General features: G+C 38.2%; 1 protein-coding gene across 5 annotated transcripts in view; it reads left to right on the forward strand.

Moving 5' to 3' along the window:
• mybpc3 (myosin binding protein C3) overlaps positions 1-26,975 on the forward strand; it is a 40,660-nt gene that overhangs the window by 11,120 nt on the left and 2,565 nt on the right. For 3 of the 5 annotated variants that reach the window (XM_038283855.1, XM_038283852.1, XM_038283853.1), the window contains 24 exons: positions 2,924-2,983; positions 3,099-3,101; positions 3,377-3,549; positions 3,642-3,774; positions 3,916-3,918; positions 4,004-4,128; positions 4,201-4,306; positions 4,714-4,880; positions 5,998-6,163; positions 6,244-6,350; positions 6,445-6,474; positions 6,558-6,697; positions 7,044-7,115; positions 8,179-8,338; positions 8,429-8,533; positions 9,418-9,606; positions 11,355-11,489; positions 11,700-11,867; positions 13,539-13,627; positions 15,590-15,785; positions 15,950-16,089; positions 18,402-18,561; positions 18,677-18,813; positions 20,243-20,429. In XM_038283855.1, coding sequence (XP_038139783.1) covers positions 2,924-2,983; positions 3,099-3,101; positions 3,377-3,549; positions 3,642-3,774; positions 3,916-3,918; positions 4,004-4,128; positions 4,201-4,306; positions 4,714-4,880; positions 5,998-6,163; positions 6,244-6,350; positions 6,445-6,474; positions 6,558-6,697; positions 7,044-7,115; positions 8,179-8,338; positions 8,429-8,533; positions 9,418-9,606; positions 11,355-11,489; positions 11,700-11,867; positions 13,539-13,627; positions 15,590-15,785; positions 15,950-16,089; positions 18,402-18,561; positions 18,677-18,813; positions 20,243-20,429 — 2,951 coding nt within the window. The remainder of the gene's footprint in view (positions 1-2,923; positions 2,984-3,098; positions 3,102-3,376; positions 3,550-3,641; positions 3,775-3,915; positions 3,919-4,003; positions 4,129-4,200; positions 4,307-4,713; positions 4,881-5,997; positions 6,164-6,243; positions 6,351-6,444; positions 6,475-6,557; positions 6,698-7,043; positions 7,116-8,178; positions 8,339-8,428; positions 8,534-9,417; positions 9,607-11,354; positions 11,490-11,699; positions 11,868-13,538; positions 13,628-15,589; positions 15,786-15,949; positions 16,090-18,401; positions 18,562-18,676; positions 18,814-20,242; positions 20,430-26,975) is intronic. The other 2 variants (XM_038283854.1, XM_038283856.1) reach the window with 1 other exon arrangement.

The raw sequence follows: 26,975 nt of genomic DNA on the forward strand, positions 1-26,975 counted from the left end.
AGAGAAAAACAGCACCTCTTCTCTCTTTGATAGGCTGATCATTATCTGAAGTCACATCAAACAATCCAGTGTTTTGATTTTCCAGCCACCAGTTCACCAAGTTTTGAGGCCGACTTTAGGAGGAAGATCTACAGGGAGCAAAATCTAGAATTTATCTATTAAAATCAACATGGTTTTTACCTTTATTTTTAAGAATATTAGGATTTGGTGCGCTACACTCTTAAATATCTTACAGAAGCATGTGTTTCAGCTCCCTTTGATCCCCTCCTGAGTCTCAATCAAAACAGCCAAAGCAGCTGAACAAGCATCCATGTGGCTGAGTGAGATTTGACGGTGGTTTTATTGTACTGAAAGAGCAGGATGTGATAAGACATTCAGGCTTTTCAGCAGCAGACACGCTCCAGTGGGGTTGCCTCACAGAGGAAGTGGAGCTATGATGTGTTGTAACTTCACCACACATACCAGACACTCACCTTCAAATGCTTTCAGATCACAGGTTGGAGATTGTCACGTCTTTGCCCCTGTTTTACTGTTCATCCCACTGATAATACACGAGCATGGCTAAGGTTAGTGTCTGATTGGTTGCTTTTGTGCTTTTGGATAATGAAATTATTGCAAGAGGCCTTTGCAACATATCACATTTATATGCACCCTCTTTTTTCCCTGCCATGTTTTTTCCCTTCTTTGCAACGGGCCATGTGACTTTCATAAGGAACAGTCACCTCTGCACCTCTGCAAGCGATGACCAGATCATGAGTTTTTAGCAGCTGATGCTGACAAGAGAAGACAGGGTTGCTACTCATTTTTCATCTCTAAATTTCTCCAAAACTCCAAAAGGCTAACTTTTAAACCTAGAATATCATGCAATCAATATTTTAAGCTTGCTTTGAAGTGATAAGGACTTCATGATTAACTATGTTGTTTCTATAAATAAAGATATTTCAATCTCAAACCTTGTTGTTGTTATGCTAGTTAAGTTATATCTGTCAGGACTCAGAACGTTAGACCCAGAATTCAGGCAGACAGAGTGAAGTTATTTATAAGTGTTTATTGACTCCTTTGAAAGTCCACGGGTCAGCAGCCAGGGCTAAACGGCCGGAATCCCTATAAAGGGGAAAAAAGGTTACCAATGACCACGTAAGTTTGACGCAGGACGAGTACTAGCCTGTGAGTCATTAACCTGGTTATAACATTCAGTTCAAGCCCAGTGGAAGAAGTGGAATCCAGCCGGATGATTTAACACAGCATGCGGTGGACACACCCAGAGAGTTCCAGGAGCCGTAGCCAAAAAGACTGCTGAGCCAAATGAATAGCAGGAGCCAGTAGATTAGGAAGAGCAGGAGTTTCTGGAAGGAGAAGCCAAAACCAATGTCGATGAGGTAGCAGAAGTCCAGGGCAGAAGATCAGAGATCCGAAGAGGTACCGTAGGGAAATCCGAGCCGGGGACGGGAGACAAATCCAAGGTTGTAAGCAGGCAAATTCCAGCAGGAGTCCGAAGACAGGTCAGGCAAACAGATCAGAATGGGGCCAGGCAGGCTCAGAGGTCCAAAGGCAGAAACAACAGAAACAGTAACAAACAGGGTGCACTAGAGAACTCTCACCTACAGCTCAAATAATCTGGCGCTGATGGCTAAGACCACAACAGTTTAAGTAAAAGCTGGAACAGGTGGATCTGATGAAAGGTAAATGAAAACTGGGCGGAGCTGGCAGGTGGATGGAATGAACCAATAATCCAGTCAGTCCATCAGTACCAAGATCATTAAAATATCATTATATCATGACAACCAAATCTCAAGCTAGTTTTGTAATGATAGAGGTTTCAATTTCTAAGAAGGACAATGTATTGAGATAAAGTCTAAAGCTTTTTATTGCCTTACCAGCTTGATACAAAAAAATACAAAGCTTGGATTGTCCTGATAATGGTTTCCTTTTCACATTTACTTCAGATGATGGGCTTTTAAGGTCCCAAATTCAATTAATCCTGGTGGCATTTTCATTTGTATTAACTTTAAGATAGCAAGGCATCCAACTGTTTTTCTCACAAAGAAACCTTCATTAGTTAAAGATAATTAAACACCAAGTTTATTAAGTCATTTTAAAATAATTAGACCTCTGACCTATTTCGTTAAACTAAACCGTTTCATTAACTTTGTACTTAAAATATTTAGCTATTAGCTAAGAGTTTATGTAGCAATTCTATATTAGATTTTCTCAAAACAGTCACACCATTATTTTCTCATTGCGTTGATGTGGCCTCACCTCAGACTCATTTTGAACCAATGCTAGTTTCATTATCTCTGCATGTTGATTTATTAACATTTTCAGCTTTTTGTTGTTAAAACAGCTGTTTCAGTCTGGTTAAATTCTTTGCTCTGGTAGCTAATCCCTGCAAGCAAAGCAAGTATTTTGGGCACATAAGCTGTTTTTTTTTTTTTTTTTTTTTTTTTTTTTTTTGCAAGATAACAATATTTGTTCTGTCAAAAGAAAACGAAATCTGCCATACTAACTAATTGGGCTTATGGCTGCCAAACCAGGACACAAACCACTGGTATTGTTGTACATATACATAATACATAATTCCCCAAATAAAAAGCACCGCATGCTAAACCTTTGCCTTTCAATTTTGTTTACTTTTATCAACAATTTCTTCCATTACTTTCAGTTTTAAAGATTTTTTTTAAGATACAATCTTTAGAAAGAGTTCTCTGACCTTCTTTGGTAACAGGCTTATATCTGCCAAATTCAGTGTGTACCTAACATCTTTAAACAGAGGTTAAAAAAAAGGCTAGGTAATCTTAATTCTGTGAACACCAAAGGAATATGAAATGTCTTAAAAGAAAACCAAATCTGTAGTGAAGCATTTGTATTCTTTGAAGGATTAAAGTCAATATGCCATGTGATTTCCTGTTGATGCTTTCTGCAGTAGCACAGATGGTAAAGAAGATTCAGGAGAACTGGACTTCAGTGCCTTATTAAAAAAGAGGTGAATATAAATATACATTTAAAAAGTTATATTTAAATCAATTAATAGTTTTTCTCCACATTTAAAAATCTAATTTTTGTTTCTCTATCCTTCCCGGATGATCTTCTGTCAACAGAGAGTAAGTAACATTTACTTTTACAAACCAAGAATATAATGTTAATCTATTGCGTATCAAACTCTGGATGTTTACCAAATCTCATAAAAATTACACCTTTCCTTTTTAGATCAATTTGTAAATGATTTGTAAATAGTAAAAAAAAAACTATTAATATACCGACAGTATAATAAGCATTTTTAATGCAGCAAGGCTGAGTTGTAAAGTTCTGTTGATGAGGAACATTTCAAAGTTCTTGCTTTATCCCTGATCTTAACACCATTGTCTGGTTGCACAAGGTCCATCAAAGTGGTTCATGGGAACACGGATTCAGATGTTGAAGTGTGGAACATCCTCAGTCATGCTCCCCCTTCAGAATACGAAAAGATTGCTTTCCAGTACGGCATTACCGACCTGAGAGGCATGCTCAAGAGACTCAAGAAGATGAAGAAGGAAGAGAAAAAAAGTGAAGGTCAGCATGCTGGGATTATGACATGCATTGTTTAATCTGAAACTACGAAAAACTTAAAGGACTGATTATGTATGTGATGTATTTCTGGTTAGCTTTCCTCAAAAAGCTGGATCCCGCCTACCAGGTGTTAAAGGGCCACAAAATAAAGCTTGCAGTTGAGGTTGCCAATGAGGATATGGAGGTGAAGTGGTTAAAGAATGGACAAGAGATCCAAAAATCTGGAAGGTTTGACTTTATTTACACACAATAAGAATTCATTACAACATAATCAGCAAGGACTAAAATGTAGTTAACTTTGAATCTTTACTTCTCTCTTCTTCATTTGTATCTCTAACATTATGGCTTATTCTTTCACTGCATCTTCAGCAAGTAAGTCTCAACTTAGTTTCTGTAAAAATGTAAGAACCCATATAAAACCATGGATTGTTTTGAATATCATGTTGTTCTTTAAAAGGTACATATTTGAGAGTGTCGGCAACATGCGCTACCTCACCATTAATCACTGCTCCTTAGCGGATGATGCTGCTTACACCTGCATGGTGGGAGAGGAGAAATGCACAACGGAGCTCTTTGTCAAAGGTAAATATTTATAGGCAATTTGGAGCAAACCCACGGATATTTGAATTTTCTTTCTCATCTGTTTTTCTTTAGAGCCTCCTGTCACAATTGTAAAAAATCTGGAGGATCAGATGGTGATGACGGGTGAGCGGGTGGAGTTAGAGTGCGAAGTGTCAGAAGAAGGTGCCAATGTGAAATGGTGAGATTTAGTTTTCAGTAGTTTCCTTTTTATGAAAACAGATTATAATTAAAAGGTTTGAAAGGTTATTAAACATTAAATAAAAATTAGATTGCCTTGAAAAAATGAAGATCTTTTTCCAGTAAAGATGTTATGATGTAAATAATATTCTTGCCAAAATCAAATACTTTCATAGTCATATCGTTGAATTAGATTAGCTCTATTTCAGTGAGCTTTTTTATTTTATTGACTCTAACACATTTACTAATACTCAATTTTTCTTAGAGTATCCTCTTAACTTAGCTTATTTAAGAGGAAAAATAGAGAGATCCTAAACGGATAAAAGAAAACAAATGAATGAGATACAGTATCTTAAACCTCAAACATCTCCCAAAATACTGAAAATGACATTTGTTTTTCCTGTAAAGGGAGAAGGATGGCGTTGAGCTGACAAGAGATGAATCTTTGAAATATCGCTTCAAGAAAGATGGGTGCAAACATGTGCTTATCATTAATGAAGCCACCAAAGAGGATGGTGGACACTACAAGGTCAAAACAAATGGAGGAGAGTCTGTGGCTGAACTGCTGGTACAGGGTGAGTGCCATACTTTGGCTACTTCCTCTTTCACTATTGTCCAAATACACATAGCTAAAGACTTTTTCATAGCTTACCAGTCGCTGGCTGTGCAAGCGTATCATTCTTAGCAGGTTGACTTTGTGTAGCGTGCGTCGGTCTGCCCAGGTTCCAGCAGCAGGTGTATGTCAGCTAAACTTAGAAGGTGTGGGCTACATATCGTCTGAAGGGCAGTGATCTGTGCTATATCTTTTTTCCTCTTGTCTCTAGATTAGATTATTCAATCTATATCCTCTTTGCAAAAATAAATGTTCGGGGCAACTTAAATCCCTGCATACCAATGTATGCAAAATATGCACATTTTCAGCTAAAGATAAAACCATATGTTATGCACATGGGGGAGAGGTGGGCAAGTTGTTAGGGCATTGCGCTTGGAACCCAGGGGTTCTGAGTTCAAGCCCCACTCCCATGGACTGCCACTCTGGGTCCCTGAGCAAAGACCCTTAACCCCACACTGCTCCCCGGGTGCCATACAAAGGCAGTCCACTGCTCCCCATGGGGATGGGCTAAATGCAGAGGTATATTTCTCCAGTGTGAGATCAGTGAAGTTCTATTATTATTATACATTCCTAATTTTTTTGTGTGTGTGTGTGTGCAGAGAATCAAAATTAAAAGTTTTTACATTGGCGAAAGCTGTTCCTTTTATAAACATTTACTGATCTTTTATGGTGTCTCAGGGGCTGTCCTTCTGCTGTTTTTTTTTTTTTTTTTAGTTAAGTTTATATGCCTCGTTAATTGAACTCCAACCTGCCAGGAATGAGCAGCTGCCACACTATGGGGATCAACACCCCAGCCCACATCAGAGTTTCTATTATAATGCCATTCCCACCATATCTGCTTATTCTATCTTGGCAGTCTGCTGACTGCTGTGCCCTTTGTATACAACAAAGATATGTCCTATGAAAATTTTTCTTCTGATATATAGATATAATGTAAAACTCCTACATATTATTTTAGGATAAACCCATTTTACATTTCATCATAACTCACATAGAGATATTGCCACTTTTGTCTTAGGGCCTTGATTTTTGCATTCTGAGCTGTCTGTGCATGCTTTGCTTTTTTTCTTATTGTGCAGAGAAAGAACTGGAGGTCTACCAGAGCATTGCAGACCTCACAGTAAAAGCAAAAGATCAGGCGGTGTTTAAATGTGAGGTGTCGGACGAGAATGTGAGGGGAACTTGGTACAAGAATGGTGTTGAAGTAAAGCCTGACGCCAGGACCAACATCTCCCATATTGGGAGGTGAGGACACTAAACATACAACATATACATGCATAAACAGATGCATCTAATAACATGATTTCTTAACTTTTAAAACACAGAATCCACAAACTGACCATCGATGACGTAAAACCAGAGGATGAAGGAGACTACACCTTTGTCCCAGATGGCCATGCTTTCAACCTTTCTGCTAAACTTAATTTTCTGGGTAGCAATTTTTCTTGACCTTTTAAACTCCAAAGTCATCAACTGATGGTTACAAGCTAAACACATTCTCCTTTCTCCTTTTATCTATTCTTTAGAGGTGAAGATTGATTTTGTGCCACGCCAAGGTACAAATTAAAAACTCACACTCATTTAGATAAAGCAAAATACTATTTAGACCTCACTATAAGCATTTGCATTGCTTTCAAAGATCCTCCCAAGATCCATCTTGACTGCATGGGCCGCACTACTGATTCAACTATCATAGTGGTGGCTGGAAACAAACTACGTCTGGACGTCCCTATCACAGGAGATCCTGCTCCCACAGTGATCTGGACCAAAGGAGAGAAGGTAGAAGAGATGTAACACTTGCTTTCTTTCAATGTGCTGAAAGGAGCCATCTGTGCAGAGAGATGAAAGGTATGACCTCTGAGACCAGCTCAGAAAGCAACACGTCATTCTAGGAAGCTGCAAGTTAAGGAAGGTGTCTTAACAAATCACAAGCTCTAAAGGTTGCTTATCACTTTTAAAAACATTGCCTCACTGATCTCAGAAAAACTAATGCTTTTCTCCCTGTTTTTACCAAGCTGAATGAGCAAAGTGCTACTGTTATCTAAAAGGAATAATCTGAGATGAAATAGAGATTATCCACCCTCCCTATTATCAGCTTTCACGGCTTTGCTGTCCTTAAATGTAGGCTAGTTCTGTAAAACCTGATGGAGAAGAGAAGGCAGGGCACTCAGCCTGTTGGACCCTGAATGATGGAGAGGTGAGTGCATGTTAATGGTTGCCCTTTTGAAGAGCCTCCTTTAAATAACTCAAGGCAATGTCAGCATTACGTTTTAGTAAATCAATACTCATTCTCTTACCAAAAGGAACCACATTTCCAAGAAAGTTTTAAAGGAAAGTAATGTGTAAATTATAAGAAATGAAACAATTTACCTATTTGTTAAGCTTTTATGTGAGAATCATAATCATATTTTTGTTAAGTTTTAAGGTTTAAATGCAAGGCAGCCTTCTTGGAAATTTGATTCCTGTTGTCTCACCTGCAATGAAACTAAATTATAAACAAAGCTATTTAGGAAACTCCATCACCGTCCTTTCAAGTTGGCATTATTGAGCTTTAAAAGTGCCGTCAATGTAAAAAAAAGTTAGAACATTGAACTGATTTGCTTTTTGTGTTTTAACTATATACCCAGCACAGTCTCCAACAGCTACCACTGTTTAGCAGTGGGTTTTCTTTGTTCAACAAAAGATGAGCATGATACTAACAGCATGCATCACCCTTGGTTAAGGTAAGCTTGTGTATTGAAACTTTTCAAAGATGACAGGAGACATGCTGCACAGTAAGTATATCATTTGTAAATATTTTGTGCATTAAAGCTTTATACAGTGGAAGACAAATGAAACAGAATTCATGCACTTTAAAATACACTAACACTTGATGCTTCATCTTTTATCCTGCTTTACAAGACCTGTTTTAAAAAGTCAATGAGTCAGGTATGATAAAGAGGATATTTGCAATTAATTGTGACATGAACAGGATGATAAAATGTTACAGACGGGGGAAAAAAAGCAGATTTTCTGCCTATGAATGTGAGGTTGCACAGTATTGCAATTGATAACATCCGTGGCTTTGGACTTTATACATAAAGTCTGAAAAGGCCTTACTTAAGCGCACAAACCTCAGGCAGATTGTCTTTCCTGGGCTATTTTTTTCCTAGTTATCAACAGATACATTACATTTACACCATAATTTTAGACCTTGTTCTTGACTTAGAATAGAGGTTCAAAGTTGCATTATTTAAGTTACCATCTTTTTAATGATTTAGGTCATCACAGAAGGAGACGGCAGGGTCCATGTGGAATCTAGCAAAGGTCACTGTATCTTCACTCTCGAATGTGCTGAAAGACAGGACGAGGGAGTCTATTCTGTGGTGGTTCGTAACCCAGCCGGAGAAGACACAGCCGATATCAATGTCAAAGTTGTTGGTACGACAAAAATAATCTGCCTTTTCATAGAGGTGGAATAACGATTGAAGTAAACATTTGTTTTAGATTCATGACTGTTTTACCCCATAGATGTTCCAGATCCCCCACAGGCTCCTAAAATCCTCAGCGTGGGGGAAGATTCCTGCATCGTTCAGTGGGACCCCCCACATTTCGATGGTGGAGAGCCAATCATTGGTAACAGCATTTCTTATTTGTTGAAATGTTTATAGCAGATATTATTGTCTGTCATCTAAAAGTATTTTAAAAATGCAAGACTTTCAAGACATGCATTTAGTTATTTGAAATTAAAACATGTGTTTTGAAAAGTTCAAATAGTATTTTCCAAATCTTTATCTATTAAACTTTCACTTATGAAGTTTGGGAGACAGTGGTGGCAAATGTGATTGAATATGAATTTTTTAAATTTTTTGCACAGCTATAGGCTTACATACCTCAGACTCCCACCTTTTTGGCTCTAAAATGTTTCCTCTATTATTAGCTTATATCAGCTATTTGTTCATTCTGGGCAAAAAAAACAACAACACATGAATAAGAAAGAGAAATCTTCAGATGTCTATTTAGTCATCCAAGTTTTGTTTTAGCAAAAGAAAAGAGTGAGATACTGGGTTTCATTAAGCATGATAGCACTTAAGCTGAAGCTCAAAGCACATCTCTGTGTTTTTAAATCTTTGGTCCCTCTAGGAAAGGCTAGTAAAAAGGCTTAGTATAAAACTAAAGTCCTTTATTAAAGAATAATCGGTTAATAATCTGTACAGCATGTCCATATATATACCGTATATATATAATCTCCTATTTAACAGGGTTATTATACAGAGTTATTGCACAGGGTATTCAGTGTGTATTATTATAAGTAGGTATTTATATATATAGTTATTGAACTGAGTATTGAATATAAAACACGTTGTTGCACAGGGTATTTAATAGTGATTGCACATTAGTTATTGCACTGTAAAGTCTGATGGCAACAGGAAAAAAACGAATCAGACCTTTATTTTTGTATTGCCTACTTCTCTAGCAAGCCATTGATTATTCTATATATTTTGTTTTTACATTATAAGGTTATGTGCTGGAAAGAAAGAAGCTGAGGAGCTACAGGTGGATGCGCTTGAACTTTGACCCTATTCCTAAAACAACCTACGAGGCCAGGCGTATGATTGAAGGCATGGCATACGAGATGCGAGTCTATGCCGTCAACAGCATTGGCATGTCTCATCACAGTCCAGCCTCCCAGCCCTTTGTGCCAGTTGGTGAGTGTTTATGAAGAAGCTGACACTAATTTTTATTTTTTATTTTTTTTTGTATCTTTAGTCATAAAGATGTTTTAGTCATTTTCGGTAGCAGAGGTCGTTACTCACGCTCCACTCATGGAGATTTTTTTTTCTAAATTGTGTTACGAGAAGTATAGCTGCTTTAATCTTAGCAAAATCACACAGAGGGCTGTTTGTGTGTCTAATAGAGGAATTAACACTGTAATGCAAACATCTTTGGTCCGGGTGATGGAGGAACCACCCACATCATAAAGCGTTAATTTGCACATGAGATGAGCATATAATATTGTCACTTCCTCTTGCAATCCTTTACACCAGCAATGAGGGTCTTCAATGGGTATATGTTCATTTAATTTGTCCTGTATATAGAGTTGCGTTTTAATATAATGTTAAACTTGTCTTGAAGAAAAAAGTTTCGCAAAAATATCTTTATCTTTAATCTTATGCCGTTTATAGTCACACACAGTCAAACACAGGAGGATTACATTATATGATGGCTTCCATGCGCTTCATGCAGTTTTTGTTTAGCAACCTTACATCATGCCCTGCAAGGATAAAGTGAAAGAAGAATTTTTTCATTCTCATCTACCCCCTGTGTTTTCCAATTATTGTCTAACCCAAGGCCAGTGCCTTCCACTGGCTGCCTCATCCACCTGTACTCCCATGTATGTTGTTGTGTCTTAGATTGTTATGGAATACATTTTGTGCTCTTTACAGTGAGAAATGAAAGAATTCTGATTTTCTTATTCTTCTTGATTTTTTTTAATGGAATTTCAGTAACTTTGTATCCGGAATTTTTCCTGATAAAATTGCAAAGTGCTTTTTTTGTTTGTTTGGTTTTTTTTTTGTTTTTTTTATATATATAAGCCCCTTATGTATTTTTTTTTTTTTTTTTGGTTCTGATGTACAGCACTTTGAACCATCTTGTCCTTCACATAAGGAAAGGTTTTACTTCTTTTTAACCCCCCATATTTGCCTAGTTTTGCTGACCTGACAGGCAAACAATGTATAGAGAAAATAATCAGTTTACTAACTAATCCTTATGAGCAGCTAACAGAGCTCTCCAACAAAGCTCAGTTTAGCAGTCTATCACTTGTTCTGTCCTTATCCCTATTAATAATGCATGTGAATCCTTTGCATTTTCCGAGATAGGAAGCCAAGCTGTTACAAAGTGCCGTAACAGTAGTTTCCTTTTGGCACCTCTGCATTTAGAGTATTGCAGGGCTTGTTACCAATGGGCTGAGGTCTTTTATGCACATGGAAACCATGTCATTTTTATCCCCACTGGACTTAAAACACAGCAGGCACTTAGACGCTGGTCTGACAAAGAGCTCATATTTCATTGCATGAAAGAAAGCGCCACTTGCAGGCTTAAAGGGTAACAGTTTGATTAGGTAACTGGTTTCTCACTTAAAAACTGCCTGAATTAACTGTGTATAAGCAGTGACCAGTTAACAGAGATGTAAATCATGTAAGACATTTTACACCATAAAACCTGCATAACGCCCCTCTTTGAAGGGTTCCCATTAAACTATTATGCAAAAAAGCCATAAATAAAAATAATAATGTAATAAAACATATTTGTTATAGTACATCTGCTCTAATGTATATCCTAACATAAAACAGATCTCCGGCTCATCAAAATCTTAAAGTGGTCAGTGAGAATTCACTGCTGTAATTCTTTAACTGCCAAAAGAGTCAATTTTTCCTTTCTTTGGTCCTCCAAGCCCCTACCAGCGAGCCCATGGGACTGCACGTTGAAGACATCAGCGACACTTCAATCACGCTGAAGTGGCGAGCTCCGGAGAGGATCGGCGCCGCTGAGCTGGAGGGTTATGGGGTCGAGTACTGCAAGGAGGGCAGTAAGTGCTGGAGCCAGCCACCTGCATACTTCTGATAAGGACAGTTCATTATATAGTTTATCAATAGAATGGGATAATTGCAGCAAAGTGATGAATAGAAACAATTAAAAGCAACTTGTACAGGTCATGATCACTAATCATTTTCTGTTATTAAATCATAACACACAGAGGACAACTAAATGGTTCCAACTTGTATTCTCTCAATGACAGCACATGAATGGGTTCCCGCCATACAGGGTCTTACAGAGAGAACATCAGCAACTATCAAAAACCTAACCACGGGAGACAGACTGCTGTTCAGAGTGCGGGCCTACAACATGGCGGGGCCCAGTCCTCCAGCTCTTCTGGCTCAGCCTGTGACCATAAGGGAGATCATGCGTGAGTAAACCTACAACTGATTCTTTCGCTGTCATTCACTTTTTGATTTTGCTTGACGAAATTAGAATAACTAGTAAGGTGTGTGAGTCCTTATGTCTTTATTTAACATTCTTCAGGTTAGTTAGTTTATGCAGTTACAATTAGGGGCTGAGCAAAGATTTCTGTCTCAAGTAAGTACTTGAAATTATTTATATTTTTGTCTTTTTTTCTTTTGACCCCTAATTTATGTATTTGTGTAGTTACATTTATGAAAAGAAATAAGGATACAAGTCTGACCTAAAAATACACCATGATTGTGAAAACCATCCCTCAATCCCCTAATAGAGATTCCCACCTCTACTTTGGGAACCCCTGAATAAGATCATTACTGGATGGTAGTTTGGATAGAAGAGTTAATTTGACAATAAATCAACAGTACATACATCTCTATTCAGCAATTTCACATTAATGGAAAAAGAACTGCATAAACAACTAAAACACAACCCATAAGGAATCCAAGTGACAGAAATACATATTATGCTATGCCTGTGCAACTTGATAATTTGCTCTAGATAGCTAACTTTTTGCTTTTCTTTTTTTTTTTTTTTTTGGTAAAATTTATTTTCTTTATCAGGATTTTATACACTGCAGAAAAAAATCTAGAAATAACTTGTCTTAAATGAAGTGTATTTACCCTTCAACTGAGTAATAAAATAAGATGATTTGCCAAAGGAATGAGTATTTAAACTCTTAAAATAAGATAGTTAGATAATATGCACTTGAAATGTGACAATGCAGTTGTTTTTTTTCTTATTTTAAATGTTATAAATGCACTTATTTTAAAAAGAAAATGAAAAAAAAAATCTGTTTCAATTTGCAGCTCAAACATTTTTTAAAACTTATTGATGGGAATATTAGACATTTTGTTTAGGCCTGAAACAGAACACAAACAGCATCATCTGTATGCCTCTCTCAATATTAATTATAATGCAACCCTTCATAAAATCCATACATCGTCTCCATTTCAATATGTCTAATTAATCTGCTTATGAACCTCATACGAATTGTATTTGAGAACCACAGTGGATATCCTCAGTCACTCACTCTATTCTCTGTCATGTTCAGATCTTTAACATACCTAGTAAAAGGATTCCAGATGCATTCAAACAAAACCTGTTTGCCCCTTGAAAAAGATGTAATGTTTTCCAAAGGGCCTTAGATGACATCTGTCAGATCCAATGGATGACAGTCAGTCCACAAGTCTCCTTCCGAAAAGTTCTACATTGAGGAAACTTAAGTTTATGAATATTTCTTTAGTTTAGTTTAGTTTAGTTGTGTAGTTATGTTTTTGTGGGTACAGCCCAAAAACTTGCAGCCTTGGGTCTAATATTATTTGCTTGAAAATGATCACCTCAATTATGTGCTTTACTTCTTTCCAAAACAACAAACTTTCCCTACATTACCATCAGACACCTAACTGATGTTCTAAGCTTTTATGTTCCTGTTTTTAAAAGAAAGATAAAAAATTACTTTCCATTTCTTCTAGCACAATTTTTTTTCCATGTGTTGAAATTATAACACTATTTAACAGCAAGTATATTTCCAAGGAACGCCAGATTAAAAAGGAGGTTCCCTTATAACCCCCTTTATATTTTTCCATAATTATTATTATTCTTTTTTTTTTTTTACCAGAGCGCCCAAAGATTTGGCTCCCAAGGAATCTTCGTCAAACTCTCATCAAGAAAGTTGGAGAAACTGTTAACATTGTGATCCCGTTCCAGGTGAAGTACTTTTCAGGATTTAATGTTTTATTGCAGTCTTTGAAAGGACAGCTTTAGATGCTCTCTTCAACACATTTTTTGTTAAATACTATTTTAAAGAGAGCAACATTATAGAAGATGATGAACTCTAGATAATTATAAAGAAGCTAATGCATGTATGTTGGGAGGGTACAGTGAGTTGTGCATTATATTATGTACAGTAATGTTTCATATTAGTGTGTTGAACCCCTTATGGAATGAACTCTGTATCATATATTTGACATAATAAACCTTCATCTTGCACATTGTGATCATTAGATTTTAGACTGGTGTATCTTCTTTTGTCTGACAGAGCTAGGGAAAAAAAACTGTTGAAACCAAACCTGTTGATTCTTGAGGAGGATATCAGGAAAAGTTGCAGAGAGACTGCAACTGTGTCTTTATGAGACAGCAGGTGGTGTAATTGTCCTAGATTGCTGAGAGTAGAGCACCAAAGATCCTCTGAGCTGTTTTCAGGGGTATCTTGCCCTGAGCAGAGCAGCTTTCCAATCAGGATGTAATAAATCCCATCCCGAGCACACCTGTTGAAACTGGTAACAGTGGTTGACATTCTGGATTACTTAGACGAGCGAAGGCAGTGAAGACATTGATAAGCCTTTGTTTTGTGAAGTGTTCTGGCTATGCTCTGAAATGCTCTGGCTATTCAAGGTTCATGCTGAGGGTGATTCTCAGCAACATGAACCTTGCAACCCTCTCCACTATGTCCTTAAATGTAGATGTGAGCTGGAGCCTCATCCTGCTTACTGATGTGCTTAACTTGGTCCTTCGTCATAATGACATTTGGGGGAGGTGTTTCTTCTGAACACTTTGCTAAGAATTTGAACTCCTCCGAGTGAGCTTTGGGGACACAGTGGTAGTGTCGCCATCAAACTTTGCGGTGGTAACACTGGTAATGACTTAATACCAATCTTTCTCAGGAAGCACTGTGACTCAAAGGCTTTTGGTGGGTCTGGGTCTAGGGGACACAGTTTTTCAGGAATTCTTTAATTTGCTAAGAGTAAACTAATGATATTAGCACAGTCGTCTTTATGGTACTAGTGAGTGACATGAATAGTTTGTGAAACTGCATGTTACACAGTTCTGCTGTAGCTAGTGCTACTAGCTGTTGGTCAGAAAGCATATGACTTTTTTTCTTGTTTGTTTTTGGAACTATTATGAAATAAACAGTTGTGCCATGTAAAGATGTGTAGATATGCAATCCTTAAGTAGCACTGCCCTGCATGCTTTAGATTGATCCTTAGTGCCAAACACCTGACTTATATAAATGAATGATCAGCAGGCTTCTGCAGCACTCCTTAAGGGTTGCTAAGGAAATCATGCAATTATCTAAATCAGGTGTGCAGCAATGGAGAGACATTTAAAACATGTAGGGCAGTGGAACTCGAAGAGCAGGTTTAAAAACTACTGTGTGGTACCATTAGGGAATTCAGTTTGATCAATTACATATTTTTACATCTACAGCAGAAGCAGTGACACTTGGGTCATACATCTAAGTGAGAGTATGCTAAGTTTTATATAAAATTGTCTACATATGAAAGGCATCCCCAAAGTGGGTCCTCGAGGGCCACTGTCCTGCAGGTTTGAGAGGTTTCTCTGCTTTAGCACAGCTGATTCTGGTGATTGCAATTCAGCAAAAGTTGGTTACTATCAATGTAAATAAGCTGTGCTGGAGCAGGGAAATCTCTAAAACCTGCAGGACAGCTGCCCTCGAGGACCAAATTTGGGGATGCCTGACATATTGTTTAGTAGGTAAAAGGTTTAACATCAGTTTTCCTTTAAGCCTTGTTAGTTACAGTGTGGTTTATATGTTGATTATAGTATGTTATGTTACATTGGTTTACTATTGTGATGTGATTGTAGTGGTAAAGCTTTATAAGTATAATTTTTTTGCATTTTTGAGCTATATCTCCTCTGAACCTGCAGGGTAAACCAAGGCCAAAGGTTACATGGAGCAAAGATGGAGAACCTCTGGACCCCTCGTTTGCAAGCGTAAGGAACAGCGAATTCGATTCGATCCTCTTCATCCGCAAGACAGAGAGAAAGCACTCTGGGCAGTATGATATGAAGGTTCAGATTGAAAATGTGGAGGACACAGCAAAAGTCATGCTGCAGATTGTTGGTGAGTTGGACTGAACCTATAGTGAGGTGATTTTTGGTGAAGACAAAAGCACAATCCATGTAATCACTCATCCAATTTTCTCTATTAGGCTCATTTTTTGGTAAAGAATAGATCCATTTAAATAGAAAAATAAAATACTTCTCATAAAGATATCCTCCCCTTAGATCTCCCTGGGCCACCTGAAGCCCTGAGGATTGTGGATGTGTGGGGTTTTAATGTGGCACTCGAGTGGAAACAACCAAAGGATGACGGGAACTGTGAAATAAGTGGCTACACCGTTCAGAAAGCCGACAAGAAGACCATGGTGAGAAACCATGTTTCTTTTTACAGTGAGCTGTTTGTATCAATAGGAGTGAAGTTATAAAACAACAGTTTTGGATGTTTACAAATAAGAATAACATAGCACATTACTCCTGCCTATGGGTCACTTACACAATGTTTTACTACTAATTATGGGGCCATATTTTATAACTATGAAACTGAGGTAAAACTTTACAAAAACATGCATAAGATTACACATTACATATGATTAATTAGAAGGAAGTCCCTTTGGGAACCAATTATTTACTAATGGGTAGTCAACCAGTATTTCCCCTAATGGAGAACACACAGACCATCCTTATAAGGATCATCCAGAAATCAGGTGGTATTTTAGCTAACCCTAACTTTACTGTTTGTTCCCCTGGAAGTTCTGGTTGTCTACTGATAATCCATCCATCCAATTTCTAACATGCTTAGTGGTACCTATCTCCAGCAGTCACTAGGCGAGAGGCGGGGTACACCCTGGACTGGTTACCAGTCCATCGCAGGGCAACACAGAGACACACAGGACACACAACCATTCACACACACACTCACACTTAAGGAGAATTTAGAGATGCAAACATGCAGAAAGACCCCGGGCCGGGAATCGAACCCAGAACCTTCTTGCTGCAAGGCAGCAGTGCTATCCACAGTTTTAAAAAATGTTTGAGCTGCAAAACTGAATATAACCCATATAACTGAACAGTAGTCCCCTAATAAGGCTGGGCTGAGTGATCCCCATTAAGTATTGGTGAACTACCCATTGGTTCCTGATTGGCTCCCAAGGAATTATCTAATAGTTAAGAAAGTTTAACGCACCTTATTTTAAAGTGTTAATGGAACTAACAAAAAAAAAATAAAAATTCTTTCTTAAAAAGAATATTACCTCTGCAGCTCTCCTAGAGCCACATTGGTAGTTGATACAAGTAATTATTTACCAATCAAGCAGTATAAAAGTACAGAAGCATATTTTATTCTCCAAAGAAAAAAAATCAGACAGCTTATCTCATAATTACGAGATACCAATCTCGTAATTATGAGATATTTTTTGTATCTCTGCTTCTATCTCCTTGAACCCCAGTCGGCCTCAGCAGATGGCCGCTCACACTGAGCCTGGTTCTGCTGGAGGTTTCTTCCTGTTAAAATGGAGTTTTTCCTCCCCACTGTCACTACAAGCATGCTTAGTGTGAGGAATTGTATTTGAGTCAATAAGTCGATGCAATCAACTGGTTTTCCTTAGATAGAAAACTTTGAATCAATTTGACTGTATGATTGGGTGAAGTGTAAAGTGCCTTGAGATGACACGTATTGTGAATTGGCGCTATATAAATTGAACTGAACTTTGCCATTAACAAAAAATACTTAAATGAAAATGAGAAAAAATATGCACAAAAAAATTGTTGTTATTGAAGTATAGCAAACATTCTCAATAGTTGGGAAAGAAAGTCAAAAAAAGGAAAAGGAAAGGTCATGTTAAAACATCACATAGAAAAATTAATCATAGCTTTAACCTTAACCTTATCTCCTCCCCATCTAAAAGTTTTACACTTATAATTTAACATCTTTGACCTCTGATGAGAAAGAAAGGACAGAACCTGAACAAGCAGCGAGAGAGAGAGTGCAATGCATGTCTCCTTCCAGCCATTTATTCCTCAATTATCCAATGCTGAACATGCTGTCCGCTTTGACAACCAGTAATGATGAACCAGTTGGCAAAGAACTCCAACTGCCACTGTTCTCCACCTCGAACTGCCAAGGCTAATGTTGCCCAGGAATGTCCTAATCTTATCCACTCAGCCTTGACCCGGTCCAGATAGTCTGAACAGTGACGCAGGAGCATTGTTCCCCAGCCAGTATGGCAGTCATCTCATGTTTCACCACAGTCATTATTAGATCAAATTAATTTTACATGCAACACAGTAAGCTTTGAGCTGATAGTCATCATGTTACCAATAAGTCTACCTGGTACATGTCAGATAAAACTTCTGAGGTCAAATGGACTTTAAGGCCGCTATTATCTGATTTCTGTCCTGCAGCTAAGATTTAGCTGTTATACAACCGCTTTAGTTCAGCTGCAATATGAAGTCAAGTGGAAATCTTTACCATTTTTTATTAAGGGTAAGAGAGCCAGAATTGTGAGTTTTAGATAAAGATAAGGAGAAAAAAAATAACACCAAAAAGCTAATTCAAAATATTAAATGCATAAATGTCAATAAAATCAGGCAGTATTTAGGAAACCGAATTTTGGACATATTAAAAACAATGTATTGGTCATCAAACCTTATTGAAGAATGTTATGTATTTCTTATAAAGGAGTGGTTTACCGTCCACGACCACTACAGACGAACACACTGCGTGGTGTCTGACCTCATCATGGGGAATGAATACTTCTTCCGAGTGTTTTCCATTAACCTGGTGGGCCTCAGCCTGGAGCCCTACACCACAAAGGACAGCGTGTTCATCCAGAAATCAGGTGGACTCTATTTTAAAACTTGTTATAACCTATGACGAGTACAACAGGAATGTAGTAAGAGAAAAAAAAAAAACAACTACCAGAAAACGTCTCTAATCTTTGAGGGTCTCTGCAGGTATCGACTACAAGTCTCCCACATATAAAGAGCACGACTTCTCAGAAGCTCCCAAGTTCACACATCCTTTGGTGAACCGGTCTGTAATAGCGGGATACAACGCCACCCTCAGCTGTGCTGTGCGAGGAATACCAAAGGTATGCATGTTTAAAGTGCTTCACAAACACTTAGACACAACGTTCTGTATAAGACATAAAAATACGTTCAATTTTACTGGATTTTTAAAAAAGAATTTCATATTAAATGCAGTCCTACTCAAATCAATATAAAATCAAATGCTATTTACCACAATTTCAATCCAGTACAATTAGATTTAATGGATATCATAAAGGTAAAAAAGAATTGAAATTGTTCAAGAAAACTAGCAAATACAATATAATTCACTTCTGTGTAAACTGTAATCCTGAGCATTTTACAGTGGAGAGGTACGGTTTCCTTTTTACAGGAACAATCCATCCTGATTGGTTCAGGAGGAGAAGGTAATACATGGAAGTACAGAAAAAAGACGGAGGCAAAATAAAAAAAGCACTCGACCAGGGGTAGCTTATATGACAGGAAAACTAAGACTGACTGACTTAAAGAAACTTTAACAAATAGTATTACTGCCTATCAAGGAATGAGGGAAGTAGAATGAGGATAAATGGACATCATGTCCAACAGTGTCTTAAGGTCTTATTCATATCCACAGTTTGTTCCTTTCATTGTCTGGACTTTACGGCAGGGTGTAGATAATAATTTCAAATATGAACTAAATAAAAGCATAAGGTTAAATATTAAAATAGACTTACAGATGGTAATGTGGGAAGCAGTCACTATGGAGGAGCAGGAGAGTCAGTGAAAAATAATGATGGACATTTTAAATTCCACATTTAAATCATACAATTAGAAAGACTATTTGAAAAGGGGTTTCTAATTGTAAAAATGTAATTGAAATTTGAAAATGTATTTTCAAATCTTATTTTGAAATTTTTCAAAAAAGTTAAACAATCCATTGGACTTTGTTTCCAAGTTTGAAGATGTTTCGCTTCCCATCGAGGAAGCTTTTTCAATTTAAGAACATCTTCAGACTTGGAAACCAAGTATTTTACCTGTTTTAGAATGACTATGACCTGCATGATTTCAAAACCCCAATTAATAAATGTCTTTATAAATACCTTTTTTTAATCACACATTTTAAAGGTAATCCTTTTTTTGCAGTTGCATTTTCTGTTTACTTTACCCTCTCCACATTTACCTTTTCTGCGACCCCTCTAGTCCCTGAGCACACAGAAAAAAACCAAACCGTAAAACCAAACATAGTTGCTCTTCAGATTGAAACAGCTCCCTCAATGCACATGTTGTGAACAAAAAGGAGCAGTCTAACCAATGAGAGCGCTGGTTACATCTGAGGAGAAACTGTGATTGGCTTATCAGTTTTTCAATTTTAATATTGGCTTAGATTACCAAATCAATCAATCTGGTTTACATTTAAACAGATCTGGTGGTTAGGTTAAACCAGTTCTTCAGACAATATTCAGAGTATGAAAAATATAATAGGACTATTATGATTTATTCTCTCTTTGTTAGCCCAAAGTGACCTGGTACAAAAACAAAATGGACATTTCCAATGAAGCCAAGTATCGAATGATGTCTAAGCAAGGTATTGTGACACTGGAGATACGGAAGCCATGTCCCTTCGATGGCGGCGTGTACACATGCAAAGCTGTTAATGACAAGGGGGAAGATGTGGTGGAATGCAAGCTGGAGGTTCGGCGTAAGTATGAACTATACATCAGTGTTTTCAAACCTTTTTTGACTTGTGTGCCCCTGTCGCGGCCTTCTGTTCCAACAAAAATAAAGTACAAAAGTTTCCAATGAAGACCGTGGGTGGTAACAGGTGGTTTTGTTTTTGTACACACTTCCAGCTTGGCTTAAAAGGCAAGAATAAAAAATATATAAAAAAAAGAAAAAATACTTCAAGTGTCTTGGAACTTAGTAGAAACGAAATTTAATGTTTTTAAACTTCCAAAAAAGTGGTCAAAAAATCATTTTTCAAAACCTCCCATCCACACTAGACATTTTACCAAACATCCTCCAACACCTGGTGTGCTCCTAATCACTCAAATTAATGGGAGGGACAAACAATTAAGAACTTACTCCAAACTACTCCAAATGTAAAAAATAAATAACACATTTTGGTTCTAAATTAACTTAAATATATTCTATATACCAAAAGACAAAAACTAAATTTGTAGAAATAACAAATTACAAGAATTTAGCATAAATGGCCACAACATCCCGGCCCCTAATTCATGTCAAATAATTATAACCAACATTTGTTTAAGTGGCCATTAAAAATAGAAAATGAATAATATTAGACATAACTTTTCAATATTTTTCTGTTAACAAAAATACTTCATTTAAACATTAACTTATGCAGTAGTCAATATTATACAATTTTTTTTTCTTTGAGTACATATGTCCTTTTAGAAAATAAAAAAGGCAAAAACAGTCAGTGTTCCATGATTTCCAAGTTCTTCGTTTCTTCATGTGCAAGGTCTGTGTGTGTTCAAAAAGTAAATGTAGCAGAATGAAATGTTTAGCATGTCAGTAAATGAGTATCAGTGTAAATGTAGAGCCAGAGGTTCCAGAACTTAGCTCAGTTGGAGACAAACATTTTTCCTTGTCTCTACACAGCCTCCAACAGGAGACATATTTTGTTGATTGGCTTTTCCAGCTCATTTGTTCTCGTCTTGACTCGAACACGTCGAACCAATCCATTTGCATCTGCCATGGTTTCTGTAATGCGTCCAATAGGCCAAGAATTTCTTGGTGCAGTCTCAACAACAAGCACTACATCATCAATGGCAAAGTTCCTGCGAGTCTTGTTCCATTTCCGTCGTTCTTGCAACATAAGAAGATATTCTTTCACCCACCGTTTCCAGAACAGGTCCACAATGTATTGGACTTGCCTCCAACGTCTTCGCATGTAAAGGTCCTCCTTTTTGAACAAACCTGGCGGCAGCACAGGCTTTCCTTTTAACTGGAGCAAATGATTTGGAGTAAGAGCCTCCAAATCATTGGGATCTTCAGAAGAAGGTGTAATCGGGCGATCATTTAATATAGCCTCCACTTCACATAAAACTGTGTGTAAACTTTCATCATCTAGTACTTGCTGGTTTGTGATGGAGTGCAGTACCTTTTTTATTTCCTGCACCAGGCGCTCCCATACACCACCATGATGGGCTCCATAAGGAGGGTTGAAAGTCCACTTTATTCCATCTTGTGCTAAGCATTTTTGAATTTTGCTTTGCTTTAGCTCTAACATGGCTTGCTTTAACTCACGATTTGAGCTGACGAAGTTGGTTCCGTTGTCCGACCGGATTTCCTTGACTTGTCCTCGGTGGCAAATGAATCTCCTGATGGCGTTTATACAGGAATCTGTGTTGAGAGAATGTGCCACCTCAAGGTGAACTGCACGACAGGTTAGGCATGTGAAGAGAACTCCATATCTCTTTACAATAGTTCTTCCTCTCTTCACTTCTATTGGTCCAAAGTAATCAGCACCAACATAGGTAAATGGTGGAAGATCAGTTGAGATTCTGTCAATAGGAAGCTCTGACATCTTTTGCTCACCTGGCTTCTGTCGTTTTCGACACACCATACAGTTTCTGATGATCTTTCTGGCTAATGAATTAGCATGAGGGATCCAGTACTGTCGTCGAAGGGCAGAAAGCATGCGATTTCTTCCTCCGTGTCCAACCTTTTTATGAATATGTTGAAGAATGAGCTTTGAAACATGGTTTCCTTTAGGCAGTATTGCAGGATGTTTTGTTTCTTCAGGTAATGCTGCTTTGCTCAGTCTGCCACCCACTCTCAACACACCATCAATAACAACAGGATCAAGCTTGTACAGACTACTTGACTTCTTCACTGCACCAGAGCTTAGGGCATCCATTTCATTACCATAATGTTTTCGCTGCACAATGCCCACTATGGCTTCCTCAGCCTCGGACAGATCATCAGTTGTGAGCTGATCTGATTTATTGCCCTCTTTATCACACATTTGATTTCCACAGTGTGCAATTAGCAACTTTTTTCGTAGCATTTCTTTTAGTTTCAGGATCCATGCTACACATCTTTTTAGCTTTGTCCAACTAGAAAAGTACATCAAAAGCTTGGTGATTGGACACACTTCTTCCAGCACAGCTGCACATGTCAAGATTGGATCTTTAACCTCTGGATCAGCTTCCAAATGGACAGGTAATTCTTTAACCACTGCTGGCCATTGGATCTCAGATTTTGTGAGGAATTCTGGCCCACTGATCCAGTTGGAAGACTTTAAAAAAGAGCCAACCTTCATGCCTCTAGAGGCTGCATCAGCTGGATTCAACTTTGAGCTGATGTATCTCCACTGAATAACTTTTGTAAGCTCACGAATGATGGACACTCTATTAGCTACATATGTTTTGAACCGTGTCGGTTCAATGTACTGCAGGACGGTTGTGCTGTCAGACCAGAAGACTGATTCACTCAGATTGAGCCCAAGTTGAACTGACAGCATTTTGTCCAGTCGCACAGCTAAAACTGCAGCAGCAAGTTCAAGTCGTGGTATAGTGATTTGCTTTAATGGTGCTACCCTTGCTTTACCAATAACAAAGGAAACACACACTTCCTGTTTGCAATTAGATAGCCTAAGATAAGACACAGCACCAAATCCAGTTTCACTGGCATCACAAAAGTGATGCAGTTGTGCACTTTCTATTTCCCCAAATCCTTTAGATGTAATGCATCTTCTGACACTAAAGCTATCAAGAAGAACTATGTCTTTGACCCATTGGCACCAAACTTGTGCCATTTCTAATGGAACTGTCTCATCCCAACCAAACTTGAGTTTGCACAAATGTTGAAGAATCTGTTTAGCAGGGAGAACAACTGGAGCTAAGAAACCTAAAGGGTCATAAATAGAGCTGACAATGGACAAAATACCACGTCTTGTTAGTGGTTTGTGCTTGTTTGCAATGCTAAAGGTGAAAACATCCATGTCAACATCCCATTGCACCCCCAAGGCTCTTTCAGTGGGAAGCTGATCCTGGTTAAGATCTAGCATCCTGACACCTGTTGCTCTGTTTTCCTCAGGGATCTGCGAGAGGACAGAACGCTCGCTACACACCCATTTATTGAGTCTAAATCCCCCCTTGGCACACACCTCAGTGAGTTGCTGATAAAGAGAAATAGCCTGCTCAACAGTCTGAACAGACCTAAGACAGTCATCTACATAGAAGCTGTGTCTGATTGTATTAATAACCTCTTCTGGGTACAGATGTTGGTTATCATCAGCAGTCTTTAAAAGTGCATATGTGGCACAACTAGGTGAAGAGACTGCACCAAAAACATGGACCAACATTCTGTGCTCAACAAGCTCTTTTGTGATGTCACCATGGGGCCACCAAAGAAAACGCAGGTAATTTACATGTTCCTGAGCAACTCTGACCTGGTGGAACATCCCTTTAATGTCTGTCATAAGGGCTATTGGACCTTCCCGAAAACGAATGAGCACACCTAACAGGGTGCTAGTCAAATCTGGTCCCTGTAACAGCTCTTTGTTCAGTGATGTTCCAGCAAACATTGCAGAACAATCATAAACAACCCGCAGTGTTTTCTTACGGGGGTGGTAGACACCATGATGAGGTACGTACCACACCTTTCCTTCCTCATGTTCGATTTGATCTTGTGGTATGATTTCTGAATGGCCTTCCACATCAACATTATGCATAAATTCTTTGTACTCTTTAAAGAATAACTTATCCTTCTGAAACCGTTTTAACGGACATTGCGCCCTCTGCTGGGCCACCTGTTTGTTATTGGGCATTTTTACTTCAGGATTACGAAAAGGTAACTTCAAGTGATAATGACCATCTTTTAGCATTGCTGACTTTGACATGATGTCTATGAACTCTTTGTCTTCTACAGACATTTCAATAAGCTCATTACACTTGTGCTCTACAAAATCTTGGTTATACTGATTGACCAGCATTTCTTCCAAACTGCTTATAGAGATACGATTCACCTGGATAGAACCTGCAACACGTCCATTTTCTTCACTACCCTGATTGAGTGGACCATTAACAACCCAGCCAAGGCATGTCAGCACAGCATAAGGCCCACTACCTCTACTGTTAACTATTTTCCAAGGTTCCAAAGCTTTGGGGGAATTTACACCAATGAGCAGCCCAATGCCAGCATCTATTGGTGTTAATTCAACAACTTTTAGATAAGACCATTTTCTTAAGTCTTCCTCTTTTGGGATGTTTTCTTTAGTCACAGGAATGGACTGTTGTGTATAAACATCAGGCAACTTCAAGTACTCATTTTCTGTTAAAGCAGCTACTTCCAAACCAGATACTTTATAGCTACTTACAGGTTTTTCCTGGCCCATGGTTTTTAGCATGATTTCAACCTTTTTTCCAGGTGCATTTAACTGCATCATCAAAGCCTCTGTACAAAAAGTTGCAGAGCTGCCTGGATCTAGAAAAGCATAAGTCTCCACAATCTTTGTCCCTTTTTCCAACTTTACTTTTACTGGGACGACTGACAGAACACACTCACTAGACCCGGCCCCAGTGTAACTACCAACATTCAAAGATACTAGAGCATTTGAGACTGGTGACCCTTTACTCTCAGCCTTAACTGCTTGATACCGTTTCTCTGTTGGTTCAATATGCAGAACAGTAGGGTGACTTTTATTGCAGGTGAGGCATGTTAGACGTTGTGAACAGTTCTTGCTCATGTGCCCCTTCTGTAAGCAGCCAAAGCATAAACCTTTACTTTTAAGGAATTCCACCTTTTCCTTGTTGGTTTTCTGCTTGAATGAGTCACATTTTTCCATGCAATGATTTCTATCACAAAATAAGCACTGAGCTTGAGCTACCTTTGTAACCTCATGGTTAAGCTGAACCTGTTTCTGTTCTGTAGACACTACATCAACAGAAGTGGCAAAACTACTGCTTTTAGTTTTAAAAGGAAGTTTTGATGGTTTTAAAGCCATCTTTTCTTTTGCAGTTTGACCTTCTCCAAAAACAGGATCTAATGCAGCTTTTGTTTGTTTTTCTAAAAAATCAAGAAGATCTTTAAACTTTGCTCTGCGATCATACTTTTCTGCTATGTCAACCACAATTAGTCGCCATTTTTCACGAAGTCTAAAGGGCAACTTTGAAACAAGAATTCTCATATTGGTTGAGTTTTCAAGCTCATCAATAAACCCAGCTTCATCCATTGTGTTGAAACAACCTCTTAAAAAGAATGTATAAGCTCTTAAAGCTGCAGCATCATCAGATTTTAAAACCGACCAATTCAGAGCTTTATCTATAAATGCAGATGTTATTTTTGCTCTGTTACCAAAGTTCCACTCAAGCTGTCTTTTTGCTTCCAAGTAAGCAGTTTGTGGACTCATGTGCATACAACTTCTCACTAGGGCTCTAGGCTGGCCTGTGGTAAACTGTTCTAAGTAATACAGCCTGTCTTGCATGTTATCCGTCTTAGTTTCTATTCCTTGCTCAAATGCCTTAAGAAAGGACCTAAAATGCAAAGGATCTCCACTAAAAACAGGGATTTCTACAGATGGCAGAAGTGACAGTCTTTGCTGTTTAACAAGCATCTCAGTGATTTCATTTTGCCATTTCATAATCTCTGTTAATGCACTACTATCAGTCTGAGAAGATATTTGTCTGGGGCTTTCCCCTTCTGGTTTCACTTTTAAAGTTTCATTAAAAGGCGACTCCTGGGGCATTGGCAAAGATGCAAGAGTAGACAATCTTTTCTGTGTTCTTTGAGCCTTTTGAGCTGTAGCAGCAGGTATGAACTTAGTAGATGTCGCAGAAACTGCTGTATTGGCGACACCAGCGCTGGAAACATGACTTTTCTGATCTTGCATACTGTTGAAGATTTTCATCTTTGCATCTGCCTTCACCAGCTTGGTTTTTAAGGCCAATGCTTCTTTTCTTGCTTTTATCTGAAGTTCTTCCAACTCGATTGCATGTTTTTCTTGCAGCGCATCCACCTCTGCTTTCAGAGCGGCTCTTTCCACTTCAGCTTCCATCAGCGCCACTGAAGCCGCACGGGAACTCTTACTCTGCGCACTACTTTTACTCACATTACCGGACGCCGTGCTGGTTTTCTTCATCACTGGTTTAGCTGCGGACCCAGAAAGCCTTTCAGAGTCTTTGCCGATCGTTTGCGCCGTCTGTGAGATGCTGTCATCTGGCTCAATGTCGCTGTCATTAGATGCTGCCTTTAATTCAACATCAAACATTGAACATAC

The sequence above is a fragment of the Cyprinodon tularosa genome, unplaced genomic scaffold (assembly GCF_016077235.1).
Source record: "Cyprinodon tularosa strain WSP-4 unplaced genomic scaffold, ASM1607723v1 ctg197, whole genome shotgun sequence".
Lineage (NCBI taxonomy): Eukaryota > Metazoa > Chordata > Actinopteri > Cyprinodontiformes > Cyprinodontidae > Cyprinodon > Cyprinodon tularosa.